Genomic DNA, 14,410 nt, shown 5'->3' with positions numbered 1-14,410 from the left:
TGCTAGGGCAAAGAGGAGATATTAGGGGATAGAGTGATGAGTGGGGCTGGGGTGCATAATTTAAAACTCACAAGGAATCAGCAAAAAGTTAAAATAATAAGGTATATTCATCTTTTAAAAGTATATTTTTGTTTTTGTAAGAAATAAACTGAGATGTGCAACCTACTCTGTAGTTTTCTTATTTTTCTTTTTTACTTCTATGTGGTGCTGAGAATCAAACCCAGGACCTTGTGGTGCTAGGTAAAACACTCCATCACAGAGCTACATGCTCAGCCATAAAGCACATGTCTTCTTGTGCTTTATTGAATTTTTCCTTGGGAAAAAATACTCAGAGAGGAGAGGTTTTAAATCCCAAGCAATAAACGGCCAAGGTCTCTGTCCAACTGTCTTAAAAACTGAACTTCAGGATACGTACAGTAAAGGCCTTCAGTACAAAAAGGTATATCTCTGAGATGCGCTTGCCGGGGTGCCCTTGACAGAGCATAATCTCAGTAAATAGAACCCTGGTCTATGAGGCATGGTACCCAAGAGTGTAAAATGGCAGTGTGTGTAATTACATCTTCCTACCATGTGAAATGAAATGTGTCCTTCACAAGGAGATGACACCTACTCTAGCCTGAACAGAAGGACCTGCAGAGCTGCCCTTGACATCCCCCATCTGTCCCTTGTTACACTCTTGAACTAGTTGTTCTTTCTGTCCCCATGTAATAAAGTCTGATACTGAATAAGAGACAATCTGACCCTTGTGTTAATTTATTACTTAGCTATTATTTCCACTAACCAATAATCTTTCTATAGCTTTGCATCCTCTAGGAAATAACATTAATATATTGTCAGGTGTGGTTTTCTTAATCATCTCACTTCCTTTCTCAAATATCACTACACTACTTAATACCGGACTCCAAAATTTTTCTCCTAAAAATTTAAGAGTAGCTCTTCAGCAGTCCTGGTGTTTGTTCAGGATTGATGAGTACAACACTAAGCTCACCTTAGAATACTTCAGCACTTAAAAATGTAAAAACAACCAAAGAGCACACATGGAGGGACCCTTGGCTCCAGCAGCATATGTAGCAGAGGACGGCCTTATCAGTCATCACTGGGAGGGGAGACCCTAGGTCCTGTGGAGGTCCCTAGCATAGGGGAATGTTAGGGTGGTAAGACAGTAGAGGGTGGATGGCTAAGGAAGCATCACCCTCATAGAAGCAGGAGCACAAGGAGTTGGGATAGGGTTTGCAGAGGGGAAACCAGGAAGAAGATAACATTTGAAATGTAAATAAATAAAATAATAAATAAAAAACAAAAAATATTTTCAGAAGTTGCAAAAGTGATTTAAATCTGACAGATATAACAATAAAACATGAAACGGTAACAGAGTTAGCTTGAACTATCTAGTCACACCCTTCACCATGAAATTGTTTGCCTCAAGTTAAAGAAGGGTTTCAAGAAAAACACTAAAGTACTGTACTGCGAATGTTGAAAAACTAAACTTATCAGTTTAATCATATATTAAATGAAGAGTTCTAGTCATTATCAGGGATCATAGTGTTCTTCATAATACAACATTATAGTGAGTAGAAAGACAAGCCACAAGCTAGAAAATGACATGTGAAAACCATCCTTGAGTCAGAATTCCAGAGAGGTAGCTAGGTAACTTGCTTTGATAAGTAGGCAGGCAAACAGACAGAAGACAGACATTGGATTTATGCTTACTGGGTTGTCAAAAGGTTCAAACTCTTATAGTATCAAGACTTGGTGGAGATATAAAGACAAAAGGAATATTAAAATATTTCTGGTGGGAATATAAATTAACAAAATAATTTTGGAAAATAATTTGATATTATGTAATAAAACAGAATGTCCTCTATTTTATTGAGTAGAATATGTTATAAAAAGATGTTAGTGTAATACAGGGGTGCAGGCATATATACTGGATAAAAAATTGAAGAAAATAATTTTTTTAAAAATTCACATTGCATTTTGTTAATATATATACATATGAGTGAAACATGATTCCCCATGCCTACCATTGAAATCTTGTCCACTCTCATGGGGTTTATTCACCTCCTTCATGTCAATGGTCATGAAAAAGTTTTTTTCCTTTTCTTACTGGTTGATGAGCAGATCTGAGCTTCATATAAATACATCTAAACTTGGCTTTCTCTATTATAGACATGTTTTATTTACTGTCTACACATCCTGGCTACTTATGTGATGATGTACAAAGCACAAGTTTGTACATCATCAGTAAATGTAAACATCAGTGAACTAAACCTTACTGAGAGCACTTCATAGTTGTTTGCAAAAATTGCCCTTTATCTTCTGCTTAGAAAACTGGGAAATGTCAGTGAAGGAAATAAACACACCCATTCCTATACATAGATGCAATTATAAAGATATGCATGTAAAATACAGTTCACTCTTCACCCATACATTATCCTTACAATCCATCTGTCATACTCTCTGATCACATTGTCTGTCAAATATCAAATCATCATCTTCCTCCTTTACATCTTTACAGGCTTCAACCTCAAGATGACCAATGTAGAGGGCCGCAATAACATTTGCCACCACTAGATGGCACTGGCTTCCACTGCGCCCCACGTGGAAGGCCGAGCTAGACAAGATGGCGCTGGCCTCCGCCGCGCCAGCCGACTTCCTTTCAGGAAGTTAACTGTGTGCGCATGTGCAAGAGTGCCTTCGTGCCAGGTCTTTGCCCACTCCGGGGCGTGCCTAATGAGATCATGGGTAAGCGACCAATCAGGTGTGGATGCGCCGTGCTAGGGTGTATATAAGCCGCGCCATGCTGGCGCGCAGGGCCTCTCCTTAAGATTCAATAAACGTTTTAGCTGCAGCAAGGATTCGTATGTCCCCACGTGTTTTCTTGCTAGCGAGGTCGCGCGGGACAGACCAACATCTTAGACACTGATATTTCTGGGTTAATTCTTTTCTGTTGCTATAAGCTAATTTGTCAGGACTTGGTTTCTTTTTATACTGAAACTCAGAGTCTGGTTGTTGTTCCTAGAATACACTTCTCCATATTTTTTACTACTACCATCTGCTTACACTCATTTTGTGGGAAAACTCTTGAATGTCACTATGCTCTGCTACCATAGCTCTCTCTGGAGCTTCAATCAGAAAACTCTTTGTTATTTCATTTTACATGTTTACATTCTTGCAAGGTAAAATGTCTTGAAATACACAAACTATAATTTGTCTTTCTTCTCTTCCCTTGTACAGTGCATGGGTTGTGATATAGTGTGGTCTTTACAAATATTGGTTTAAGTGGATAGTGGAAATGGGAGGCAGTTTGATTATTACCTGAGAAACAGCCTCGCCCTGTTTACACAGCCCATTAGAGTCTTCAGCTTAGAATCAGTGTTTTGAATTGTCATCCTGAGCTATGGAGACTGAATCACTGCATTGCATTCCAAAGCAGGTGTTTTAAATCCTTTTGATTGGGAAATTGACTCCTTAAATAGATTCTATTTTAGAAAATCAAGATTCCCACTGACTAGGACTAAGGATGCTGTGACATTTCCTGTATATAAACCATTAGCTTTCTCTTGGATATAAAATTCTAGGTTATTAAAATTTGATGGCTTCATGCTGACAATTGAGAAGCAACATACATTAAATTTCACATTATGTGTTTATGACTATAGAAACTGAGTAAAACTGGAATTAGAAACACGACGTATTTATTTGCACTGCAGAGAATAATGAGTTTGGAACGCAAGTGGAGTACAGTTCGAATCTTTTCAGCTGATTATTACTAATTATATGACTTAGAGGAAGTTATTCAATTTTCTGAGATGAGTTTCCCCACATGCAAAAGAAAGACTTACTGAAAATTGCAAAGTTGGTCCAAGATGGCTTATAGGCAGGTTTTATCAAATAGTCTAATCTTATACCAATTCTTATATGATTAAAAGGGATGTTTGCTATGTTGAATGGGTGCTCCACAGGAAGATGATCTGTCTTCATTATTCATTAAGAAGACTTGCAGTAAGCTTCTGTAAGTCAAAGGACACTGTGGTTAGGACAAAACGGCAACCAATAGATTGGGAAAAAGATCTTTACCAATCCTACAACAGATAGAGGCCTTATATCCAAAATATACAAAGAACTCAAGAAGTTAGACCGCAGGGAAACAAATAACCCTATTAAAAAATGGGGTTCAGAGCTAAACAAAGAATTCACAGCTGAGGAATGCTGAATGGCTGAGAAACACCTAAAGAAATGTTCAACATCTTTAGTCATAAGGGAAATGCAAATCAAAACAACCCTGAGATTTCACCTCACACCAGTGAGAATGGCTAAGATCAAAAACTCAGGTGACAGCAGATGCTGGCGAGGATGTGGAGAAAGAGGAACACTCCTCCATTGTTGGTGGGATTGCAGACTGGTACAACCATTCTGGAAATCAGTCTGGAGGTTCCTCAGAAAATTGGACATTGAACTGCCTGAGGACCCAGCTATACCTCTCTTGGGCATATACCCAAAAGATGCCCCAACATATAAGAAAGACACGTGCTCCACTATGTTCATCGCAGCCTTATTTATAATAGCCAGAAGCTGGAAAGAACCCAGATGCCCTTCAACAGAGGAATGGATACAGAAAATATGGTACATCTACACAATGGAATATTACTCAGCTATCAAAAACAATGACTTTATGAAATTCGTAGGCAAATGGTTGGAACTGGAAAATATCATCCTGAGTGAGGTAATCCAATCACAGAAAAACACACATGGTATGCACTCATTGATAAGTGGCTATTAGCCCAAATGCTTGAATTACCCTAGATGCCTAGAACACATGAAACTCAAGACGGATGATCAAAATGTGAATGCTTCACTCCTTCTTTAAAAGGGGAACAAGAATACCCGTGGCAGGGAATAGAGAGGCAAAGATTAAAACAGACACAGAAGGAACGCCCATTCAGAGCCTGCCCCACATGTGGCCCATACATATACAGCCACCCAATTAGACAAGATGGATGAAGCAAAGAAGTGCAGGCAGACAGGAACCGCATGTAGATCTCTCCTGAGAGACACAGCAAGAATACAACAAATACAGAGGCGAATGCCAGCAGCAAACCACTGAACTGAGAACAGGACCCCCGTTGAAGGAATCAGAGAAAGACCTGGAAGAGCTTGAAGGGGCTTGAGACCCCATATGAACAACAATGCCAAGCAACCAGAGCTTCCAGGGACTAAGCCACTACCTAAAGACTATACATGAACTGACCCTGGACTCTGACCTCATAGGTAGCATTGAATATCCTAGTAAGATCATCAGTGTAAGGGGAAGCCCTGGGTCCTGCTAAGACTGAATGTGATTTTGGGGGGAGGGCGGCAATGGGGGGAGGATGGAGAGGGGAACACCCATAAAGAAAGGGAGGGGGAGGGATTAGGGGGATGTTGACCCGGAAACCGGGAAAGGGAATAACACTCGAAATGTAAATAAGTTAAAAAAATTTTTTTAAAAAAGAATTAAACCTAAATCTAGAGAGGAGAAATCAATGGAGAAGACAGAAGACTGTGGGCTGGGAGTTGAAGTTCTGGCACTGTGAAAGATTTCCTTTTGCTCCATAGGGCTGGAGAGGATTAAATGATTTCTGACTTCTGCATTTCACGGGCGCCAAGTAGATTTTAATTTCAGATGAATTCATTACTGTACTGGGGGGGAGAGAGGAACCTTCATTGTTTAAATTGTAAAGCCAAATACATAGTTTCACAGTAAAAAAAGAAGAAGAAGAAGAAGAAGAAGAAGAAGAAGAAGAAGAAGAAGAAGAAGAAGAAGAAGAAGAAGAAGAAGAAGAAGAAGAAGACTTGCAGTACCATGTATTGAGTCATGGTCATCAAAAACACATACATTAAATGGGTACTCAAAAATGAAAGCTAAAGTCACATAGACTGATGATGAAAGAAACCAAGATAGAAGCATCCAGGGATCTTTCCCAGTGGAGTCAAAAGATAATGTTCCTTCATTCAGCAACTGAAATGTGTGAGATTCATCAACCTCAAGAATCCATTAGAGATCCAGTCTCCAAAATTTCAGTACACAACTGTGACTGAAGAGACACACTGCCTAGAATGAGCCAGGTGTTCAGAAATAGCCATGTTCTTCCACACTGTGACACACCAATCATCTGGGAAATGAACAATGTATCATTCTAGTTCCTAGGTTCAAGTCATGGGCCAACCCAGCAATAGACCAAACTGTCCTAATGTTAATTACCTAGTATTACACAAATACTGACAGTGCTTCCTAAAACTTATAAAGTTGATTTTAAGTGTTTTATAGAAGAAACAAGATAGCTATGAAGAAATGAGAGAGATGACTCAAAAAACTAGGAAGTATACAAAGAAACAAAAGAACAGCTATCACTAAGTTGACTTGAATAAGAGGGAAGGCTACTATGAGATTGAACTAGAATTATCTGTCAAGTAGAAAATGACATTATCACAAAAATGTTGCTATTTTTAATTTTCAAAGAAAAATAAATAAATTTCTGGCTCTAGGATATTTCTGGAATATATAACTTATTGCCAGTTTTGGAAAGAATTAGTTCAATATCTTAATTCTAAACTAGTTAAAGAAGTAACTGTAACATTTGCTTAACTTGTTCTCCCTTTTATAGCTGAAAGAACAGGCATCATGGACAGACATTTGGCTCAGTGGTAGAGCACAAGCCTAGCAACCATGAAGCATTAGGTTGAATCCTAGCACCACATACACTGAAAACCTATAGAGGAGGAGTTGTCTGTGGATGAGATAACCTAAGAACTCTAACTTCTGCTTTGAAAATATATACATATGTGTGTGTGATGGAAAACTAGATTTTCTAATAACCCATAATAATACATAGCTATATTTCATCTGCAATAGAAAAAATCAGTAAGATTCCATATGTTGTTTTCGTGCAGGAAAATCAGATATTATAAATAAATTCTGAACCTTTAAAAGTCACCAGTAGAGGGACTAAAGGAATAACTCAGTAGTTAAGAGCATGGGCTGCTCTTCCAGAAGACTTAGCTTCCCAGCAACCACATGGTGACTCACAACCATTGTACCTCCAGTTGTAGGGGATTTGATGCCTCTTCAGACTTTCATAGCCACCAGCCATGCACATGATACACAGACACACATCACTCATATACATAAAATAATGAATGACATTTTAGAAGCCTCTCAGTAAAGTAAAATTTGATATTTTGCACATTCCAAGCATCCTGTGGACACATCAGATGAGTTTTTAGTGCCTGCAGTGTGAAAGCTTGAAGATTTTCAAGAACAAAATTACAACACAACACACAGGCTTTATAAATGCTCTCAACGAGCAAGTAGGAACTTAATCAAAATAGCATTCTTCTAATAAGTACCTTCTGCTAAATTCACCATGTGTGACTAAGGGAAGTGTGATTATCCTGGTAGCTGGACTCCCATGCCTGGGTTATAGAGTTCACCTCTGCTCATACTGTGACTCAGGTGAGAAGTCACTTTACTAAAAGTTTTCAGGTGATATTTTAATGGGAGTGGAGGAAGCCATGCGTGAATGAAGTTCTGTGTCAACAAGCTCAGTTCTCACCCTCACATCAAGGACACTTGCCCCAGACCCAGACAGAAATGGCAAAACCATCCCTCCTGGGGTGAGGATCAGAAGGAAATGACAAAGCTTTCCTCTGGGGTCTAAGTGTTGACACTGATAGTGTGTGCAGAACGTGCCCATCATAGCTTTCTCTTCCCCACTTCCAATACCAAGTTTCTATCCTGAAGACCAACCCTTCTAGAAACTGTTCCTGCCAAGATTAATGAAACCTGTCTCCTTGATCCAGCTGTACGTCGTAAACTCTGCCTCCATTTTCATGTGGATATAATAACCACAGCTCCTTATCTAGCTATATACAATAACCCTGCCTCTCTGTTCATTGGTATATAATAAATACCCTAAGCTTCCATGGTGCTGAGGTACAGTGGTGCCAATCCACTGGATGCCAGCTACTTTTGTGTGTCTGAGTGTTTGCTTTTCTTTGTTCTCGCACAGGCCCCAGTCAGCTCTGTCCCTGGAACCATGCAAGGTCATGGCAGTACTAAACATACCTTTGCTACATAGCCAATAAATCAATAAGCAGTCCACTCGCTCAAGCATGGGTATCGGTGTGGTTCACCATAGAGTCTTAAGAATCTATCATGAAACTGAAACCCTTCCTTTACGCAAACCAACACATTATTTTTGGGGACTGCCACCTGGATACAGTTCATTGCAATCAGAAGGCTGTCATCCCCAGGGCATAGTTACTTGAGTACTCAGCGACCAAAGATCTATAAGGGTATTCTATAAATGTTTGCTTAAATATATCTCATCAAATTCCTCATGAATACTGGTAAAGGTTTCAACAAGAGAGCTCCACACCTTAATGCATCCCACCCAGAATCCTCCAAAGTAAAAAGGCAACTTCAACATGCCGTGGTGGTGCTTTATTGCCCAATAAAGTACAAGGTTATAGATTAGTCAATCTGATAAATCCACTGATGGTTTTGTAGTTCTATGATCGGTGTGCAAGAATTTTTATAGCTCAGTAAAACACAAGACAGCTTTACAACCCAAGACTAAGCTTGTGATAAAGGGGGAGGGGAGCACATGCATATTAAAAGAAAATCTTCAAAAGTCACAGAAAGATGTCTCTACACACTAAAATATCACACACACACACACACACACACACACACACAGACAGAGAGACAGAGAGAGAGAGAGACAGAGGAGAGAGAATCAAAATCACTGCGCAATGCAGATGGCAAGAATTTCTTTTCAAAATAGGAAATATACAAAACTGATATTCATGATAATAAACCCAAGGGAGTGTCTGAGCCTAAATACCATCAAAGAGCAAATTATGACCTAAATCATAGAGTAACATCATGATGTTAATTGCATCTTATCATATTCTGACTCCTTTGCAATTTCAATTCATATCCTATAATGGTTAATTAAGATTAACTTAAACAGTAAGCCCTATTTTTCTCTTATCAATCAGATTTTATTTCATTGAGAAATGTGAAAGACTTTGAGGACTTTAAAGATGTTTCCTAGGTAGAGAGAGAAGAAGGAAGGAAAAAATGGAAGCAGACGAATAACTGGCTACAGCCTCCTTCTAAAATGTCCTTTAAATTTTAGTGTAATAGTTTTAATCTTTATGCCCATTAATTCCCAAATACATGTGTAAATTTGTAAACTTTATTATAAGAGGGCTCTTAATAAACTGTACTAAATAAAAGGAAGTTTAAAATATTTCCATTTTGCCTTTTCTCTTTATTTTTTTTCAGAGACAGAGTATTGCTACATAGAGCAAGAAGTCCTTGAACTCATTGTATAGCCCTTGCTAACTCTGAAATTATGATCCTCTTGCCTACTGGAATAACAGGTGTGCAGCACCACACATCGCTGCACATGGCATTTTTAAAATCTATTCTCTTCTCTTTTTATATTATTTATTCTTTTTTTCAGTCCAGACTTTATACTCCTCCTGGTCTACCTTCTGACTGTTCCATATCCCATACCTCCTCCCAATGTGTCCCTCACCGCACCAGGCCTCCCAACTCCCTGAAAAATTCTAATTTTAACAGAAGGATCAGTAAGCTAGCTATCTGGCAGCGTCAGTTAAAAGAAAAACTGATGAAATTTTTTTAGCATCACTTATGATGAAACCTGAGGTTTAAAAGAAGTGTTGTGTTTGAACGCGTTACTTAGCTGATGAAATTTATATTGATAACACTTTATTAAAATGAGCAACTTTGATCTGCACGTTGAGCTGAACCTACACCACAGCTCTCTGCACCCAGATCCTGCCCAGAGATAGCTGGTCTCCCAAGAGTGCCGGCAAACCTGAAAGCGCAGGTAAGACTACCACTTCTGCGCCAAGGGGCCCACCCAAAGCATGTAGGACACTGGAACTGAGACATGATCTAGGACAGGATCCTTCCAGTTTCAGTCTGTGCCCAGAACTGGCCCTGTGTCAGAGCTCTTTATGCCCACATCCTGCTGGGAGAAAGCTGGTCTCCCCCGAGTAGTGACACACAGACTTACAGGAGGGTCAAGCCACTGTCAGACACAGCAACACCAGCTAACACCAGAAATAACCAAATAAATAGAGGCAAGTTGCAAGAAACTAAGTGACAGAAACCAAGGCCACTTGGTATCTTCAGAATTCAGTTCTCCCACCACAGCCAGTCCTGAATACCCCAATACACTGAACAAAACAAGACTCTGATTTAAAATCACATCTCATGATAATGTAGGAGGGAAACTACACCTGAGAAAAAGTAAGAAAGTAATCTTTCAACTAACCCAAAAGAAGAAAACCACACAAACATAATTCCACCTCTAACAACAAAGATAACAGGGAACAACAATCACTATTCCTTAATATCTCTTAGCATCAATACACTCAATTCCCCAATAAAAAGACATAGACTAACAGACTGGATACGTAAAGAGTTCCCAGCATTTTGCTGCGTACAGGAAACACACATCAGTGACAAAGACAGGAACTACCTTAGAGTAAAAGGCTGGGAAAAAACTTTACGAGCAAATGGTCTGAGGAAACAAGCTGAAGTAGCCATTCTAATATCAAATAAAATTGACTTTCAACTAAAAGTTATCAAAAAAGATAAGGCAGGACACTTCATACTTGTCAACAGAAAAATCCAACATGATGAACTCTCAATTCTGAATATCTATGCTCCAAATGCAAGGGCACCCACATTCATAAAAGAAACTTTACTAAAGCTCAAAGCATACATTGCACCTTACACAATAATAGTGGATGAATTCAACATCCCACTCCCAACAATGGACAGATCAAAGAAAGAGAAACAAAACAGACAAAATGAAGCTAACAGATGTTATGAACCAAATGGATTTAACAGATATCTATGAAACATTTCATCCTAAAACAAAAGAATATACCTTTTCCTCAGCACCTCATGGTACCTTCTCCAAAATTGACCAGATAATCAGTCTCAAGACAGGCCTTAACAGATACAAGAAGATTGAAATAATCCCATGCATCCTGTCATATCACCACGGACAAAGACTGGTCTTCAATAACAACAAAAACGACAGAAAGCCCACATACACATGGAAGTTGAATAATGCTCTACTCAATGATAACCTGGTCAAGGACGGAATAAAGAAAGAACTTAAAGACTTTTTAAAATATAATGAAAATGAAGGCTCAACATACGCAAACTTATGGGATACAATGAAAGCTGTGCTAAGAGGAAAACTCATAGCTCTGAGTGCCTCCAAAAGGAAGCTGGAAAGGGCATACACCAGCACCTTGACCACACACCTAAAAGTTCTAGAACAAAAAGAATCAAATACACTCTAGAGAAATAGACAGGAGAAAATAATCAAACTCAGGGTTGAAATCAACCAAGTAGAAACAAAAAGAATTTACAAAGAATCAAGAAAACCAGGAGATGGTTCTTTGAGAAAACCAACAAGAAAGATAAACCATACTAAACAGAAGTCACAGAGAATGTATCCAAATTAACAAAATCAGAAATGAAAAGGGAAACATAACAACAGAAACTAAGGAAATACAAAGAATCATCAGACTATACCACAAAATCCTATATTCAACAAAACTGGAAAATCTGGATAAAGTAGACAATTTTCTAGACAGATAATCAGGTGCTAAAGGTAAATCAGGATCAGATAAACCATTTAAACAGTCCCATAACTCCTAAAGGAATAGAAGCAGTCTTTAAAAGTCTCCCAATAGGAGTGACAGCGACGCAAGATGGCAGCCACCACAGGCTCGGGAGTAAAAGTCCCTCAAAATTTCCGACTGTTGGATGAGCTGGAAGAAGGCCAGAAAGGAGTAGGCGACCGCACAGTTAGCTGGGGTCTGGAGGACGACGAGGACATGGCGCTCACAAGATGGATAGGCATGATAATTGGGCCTCCACGAACAATTTATGAAAACCAAATACACAGCCTTTAGATAGAGTGTGGGCCTTAGTAGCCAGAAGCACCCCTGTCTGTGAGATTTGTAACAAGAGTCAATATGAGTGGCGTGAGCAGTTCCAATGGAGTGGTGGATCCACGAGCCACGGCAGTGCTGGCAAAGTGGCAGAATTCCCGCAGCATCAAAGTCATCCTGCAGGAACTGAGGCGCTTGATGATGTCAAAAGAGAACATGAAGCTGCCACAGCCACCAGAAGGACAGTGTTACAGCAATTAGTCCTCAAGGCCCCGGCCTTCCTTCCCCATCAAACCCAAGTCTTCATTTTCCACAGTAGTAAATTTTCTAGATCCATCTGTAGACCTCAAAGTATTGGAGAGGAAGCCCCACTCAGACTTCATCCTGAGACACTGCTCTGATACTAACTTCTTGTCCATTTGAAATACCTAAGTTGTGCTGTGTAACATCATCCATCGAGTGTAACCGCTGTCTGCCTGGTTGAACTTCTGGAATCAAGAAAGTGTGTTGAAATCGGTTTCCTTTGGGAGCGGTGGGCACAGCTAACCCAACTGTGAACAGACACGTCTCACACAATCACCTGCTGCTGGCACTCAGCCTGGATCTGCCTTTGCCCGCCCCGCCCTCTGCCACAGCTGTGTGGTGGCCCTTAGAATAGATGGGGGGGCTTCAGGTAGCAGCCGTGGGACTGACCACCGCTGGGCTTGGGGCACTTTGGCTGCCCTCCTGCTTTCTTAAGTCTTAAGTGATTGCCAAGCCATGGTCCCCCCTCCTCCACCACTCCCACCCTTGGCCAAAGCTTAGATTGTAACCTCCCCTCCCTCTGAAATTGGCTGCGGTTGAGGAATTCAGGGCTTCCTGTCTCCCCACCTTTATCAAGGGGTGCTGCTTTTCCCTCCTCAAGTCCCTTGTTGCCCGTCACCACCCAACTCTTGCTGTGGCCAGAAGCCACCAGATGAGGTTGGAAGAGCCTGGCCTTCCTTACTTAGCTCTGAACCACACTCGTTCACCTGCCACCAGCCTGGAAAGGGAGCGCCAGGTCCTCGGCCCTGCCACCACCATCAGCCCTTGAGCTTTGAGCTCAGGTCTAGAGGTGAACAGAGCAGTCACAGGGCAACTCAGACGGGCCAGCGCTCAGGGTCCTTGGATATATGCCTAGAGAAAGGCCATGCAGAGAGTCCTCAGTGCACATGGTTCTGAGTTGGTTCCTTTTCCCATAATTGCTTTGCTTTTACACACTGAAGAGGTTTGAACAGGGCTCTCAGTCACCCTGTCCACCCATCGGGTCTGGTGTGAAGCCTGACAGCTGGAGCACGAGGCCCTGACCCTGCAGACTCAGGTTTCAGTGTTGCTCCTCAGACCCTCGCCAGGGACCCAGAGGAGCTCTGTGTCACCACGTTCGCAGATCGTTTGCAGATCGGTGGGCCTGGCTCCTGGCTCACTGCCACACTCCCCACTCTGTTCAGAACCACTAAATGTTGAAATGTGGATGCATACTGAAATAAAGGCAATTCGTTGTGTTGAAAAAAAAAAAGTCTCCCAATCAGCAAAAAGCCCAGGACTAGATGGGTTTAGTGCAGAATTCTATCAGACCTTCATACAAGACTTAATACTGTCCAAACTATTCCACAAAACAGAAACAGAAGGAACACTGCCCAATTCCTTCTATGAAGCAAAATTATGCTTTTACCTAAACCACACAAAGACTCAACAAAAAAAGAAAACTTCAGACCAATTTCACTTATGAATATTGATGCCAAAATAATCAATAAGATTATTTTGAATCCAAGAACACATCAAAGCGATCATTCATCATGATCAAGTAGGCTTCATCCTAGGGATGCAGGAATGGTTCAATATATGGAAATCCATCAACATAATCCACTATATAAAGAAACTCAAGAAAAAAAACCACATAACCTATACAAACTCAAAGAAAAAACCCATATATCCATCTCATTAGATGCTAAGAAAGCATTTGAAAAAATTCAACACCTCTTCATGGTAAAAGTCTTGGAAAGATCAGGAATTCAAGTACCATACATAAACAGTAAAAGCAATATACAGCAACACAATACCCAACATCAAACTAAATGGAGAGAAACTTGAAGCAATCCCACTAAAACCAGGGGTGAGACAAGGCTTCCCACTCTCTCCCTACCTATTTAATATAGTACTGGAAGTCCTAGCCAGAGCAATCAGACAACGAAAGGAGGTCAAAGGAATACAAATTGGAAAGGAAGTCAAAATATCACTATTTGCAGAAGATATGGTAGTATACTTAAGGGACCCCAAAAATTCCACTGGAGAATTCCTACAGCTGATAAACAACTTCACCAAAGTGGCTGGATACAAAATTAAGTCAAATCAGTAGTCTTCCTCTACTCAAAGGATAAACAAGCTGAGAAAGAAA

The 14,410-nt window shown here is 40.3% G+C and overlaps 1 protein-coding gene across 1 annotated transcript; it reads left to right on the top strand.

Moving 5' to 3' along the window:
- Window positions 1-11,802: 11,802 nt before the first annotated feature.
- On the top strand, window positions 11,803-12,258 carry Ube2v1-ps22 (ubiquitin conjugating enzyme E2 V1, pseudogene 22). The gene is given in 1 exon segment (XM_063267804.1): window positions 11,803-12,258. A coding segment is annotated over 1 exon segment (444 nt). The 5' UTR covers window positions 11,803-11,814.
- Window positions 12,259-14,410: the final 2,152 nt, after the last annotated feature.

This window comes from Rattus norvegicus, chromosome 9 (genome assembly GCF_036323735.1).
Source record: "Rattus norvegicus strain BN/NHsdMcwi chromosome 9, GRCr8, whole genome shotgun sequence".
Taxonomy (NCBI): Eukaryota; Metazoa; Chordata; class Mammalia; order Rodentia; family Muridae; genus Rattus; species Rattus norvegicus.
Note: the sequence above shows the minus strand (reverse complement) of the source record. Positions and strands in the feature narration are given on the sequence as shown.